The sequence below is a fragment of the Malurus melanocephalus genome, unplaced genomic scaffold (assembly GCF_030028575.1).
Source record: "Malurus melanocephalus ecotype Western Australia unplaced genomic scaffold, MMel_1.1 scaffold_2086, whole genome shotgun sequence".
NCBI lineage: Eukaryota > Metazoa > Chordata > Aves > Passeriformes > Maluridae > Malurus > Malurus melanocephalus.
In genome coordinates, this window is record NW_026625318.1 from 8796 (window position 1) to 11055 (window position 2260).

Genomic DNA, 2260 nt, shown 5'->3' on the forward strand with positions numbered 1-2260 from the left:
GGTTTGTGATTGAATATCAGGAGTGAACATAAAAGATTCTGTTTGAAACACAGCCTCAAATCCTTTGGGCGGCAGAGTGCAGGGGATTAGAATGGCTGGCAGTTTCTGGAAGACTGACCTGGATAAACTCTGAGCATTAACTCGGAGTTAAAGACTATCACTGGCAGATGCAAATCGGCAACGCGCAGGTGCCAAATCACAAATTCCTACACGAGGTATTAAATCCCAAATTCTTACACGAGATATTAAATCACAAATTCCTACACGAGGTATTTATTAAATCCCAAATTCCTACTCGAGGTATTAAATCCCAAATTCCTACATGAGGTATTAAATCCCAAATTCCTACATGAGGTATTTATTAAATCCCAAATTCCTACACAAGGTATTAAATCTCAAATTCCTACACGAGTATTAAAACACAAATTCCTACAAGAGATATTAAATCATGAATTCCTACACAAGGTATTAAATCCCAAATTCCTACACAAGGTATTAAATCCCAAATACCTACACGAGATATTTATTAAATCCCAAATTCCTACAAGAGGTATTAAATCATAAATTCCTACACGAGGGATTCAATCCCAAATTCCTACATGAGGTATCAACTCACAAATTCCTACACAAGGTATTTATTAAATTCCAAATTCCTACACAAGGTATTTATTAAGTCACAAATTCCTACTTGCGGTATTAAATCCCAAATTCCTACACGAGGTATTAAATCCCAAATTCCTACACGAGGTATTAAATCACGAATTCCTGCATGAGATATCAAATCACAAATTCTTACTCGAGGTATTAAATCCCAAATTCCTACAGGAGGTATTTATTAAATTACAAATTCCTACACGAGGTATCAAATCCCAAATTCCTGCACGAGGTACCAAATCACAGATTCCTATTCGAGGTATTAAATCCCAAATTCCTACATGAGGTATTTATTAAATCCCAAATTCCTACACGAGGTATTAAATCCCAAATTCCTACATGAGGTATTAAATCCCAAATTCCTACACGAGGTATTTATTAAATCACAAATTCCTACTTGATATATCAAATCTCAAATTCCTACATGAGGTATTAAAACAAATTCCTACACAACGTATTAAATTCCAAATTCCTACAGGAGGTATGGAATCCCAAATTCCTTATTGAATGACAAATTCCCACAGGAGGTATTAAATCCCAAGTTCCTTATTAAATCCCAAATTCCTACACAAGGTATTAAATCATGAATTCCTACACGAGGTATTTATTAAATCCCGAATTCCTACTCGAGGTATTAAATCACAAATTCCTTATTAAATTCCAAATTCCTACACGAGGTATCAAATCCCAAATTCCTACAAAAAGAGCACATTAACCAATCTCCAGTGGTTTGTTTAACCCAGATTTCCATTTTCTCCCTGCAGATCCAAGGTTTTAATGTCCAGCAGGGACATTTCGCCCTGGCCAAGGACTGCGCGTCCCTGCTGTCCCCGGCCGTGCTGATGGGGTTGGCAATGTCCCTGGTCCTGCTCTTAGTCCTGGCTTATGCCCTGCACATGCTGCTGCACCTCAAATCCCTCGACAGGCACTACCAGGGCAAAGCTGCCCCTTCCTACTTCTCACAGATGAAGGACAGCGAGATGGGGGACGAGAAGGAGCCGCTGAGGAGCAGCGGGAGCGAATCCTACGAGCTCAGAAATCAGAATTTTGGGAAAATCTACATTTAGCAGCTGTCGCCATCCGCTTAACCCGAGCGGGAGTCACGAGGGGTTCGTTATCAGAATCTCAGAGTGCAAAAGAAATGAGAAATATTTTGAATTATTTTGAAATATTCAAAATCATGAACAATTTTATTGGGTTTTTGTAATAGAGGAGGGTAAGAGAGAGAGAAAGAGAGAGAGAGAGAGAAAAAGAGAGAGAGGGGTTATAGCTACCAACGGCTCAGACGAGTCCTTGAGGTCCGGATTCCATGGATTCACCGATGTCCGTTGGGGAGATCCCATCAGGGTCTTTTCATAGAGACTCTTTATAGTCTTTTTGAGAGGGGGTGGCAGTGGCCAGGGTGTTGCAAAGTATGGAAAAACCAACCAAGCAGTGGGGAAAGAATGTTTATTGTTTTCAGTGTGGGGTCGCACCGTTCTCCTCCGCCTCCACATCAGGAACGGTGCAACCATCCATAACTTGCACGTTGTACTTTCCAGCCTAGGAGCTGGAAACTTGGCAGTCATCCCACCTTGATCWGGCTCGGACTCCTTTGAGAAAAAGT

At 40.6% G+C, this 2260-nt stretch overlaps 1 protein-coding gene across 1 annotated transcript in view; it reads left to right on the plus strand.

Annotated features, from left to right (window-relative positions):
• The window catches only part of LOC130587562 (V-type proton ATPase subunit S1-like protein), a gene marked incomplete at its 5' end in the record, with an annotated part of 9537 nt that extends 7816 nt beyond the window's left edge, over nucleotides 1-1721 (plus strand). Inside the window, one exon of the mRNA XM_057388544.1 lies at nucleotides 1339-1721. Coding sequence (XP_057244527.1) covers nucleotides 1339-1721 — 383 coding nt within the window. The remainder of the gene's footprint in view (nucleotides 1-1338) is intronic.
• Nucleotides 1722-2260: the final 539 nt, after the last annotated feature.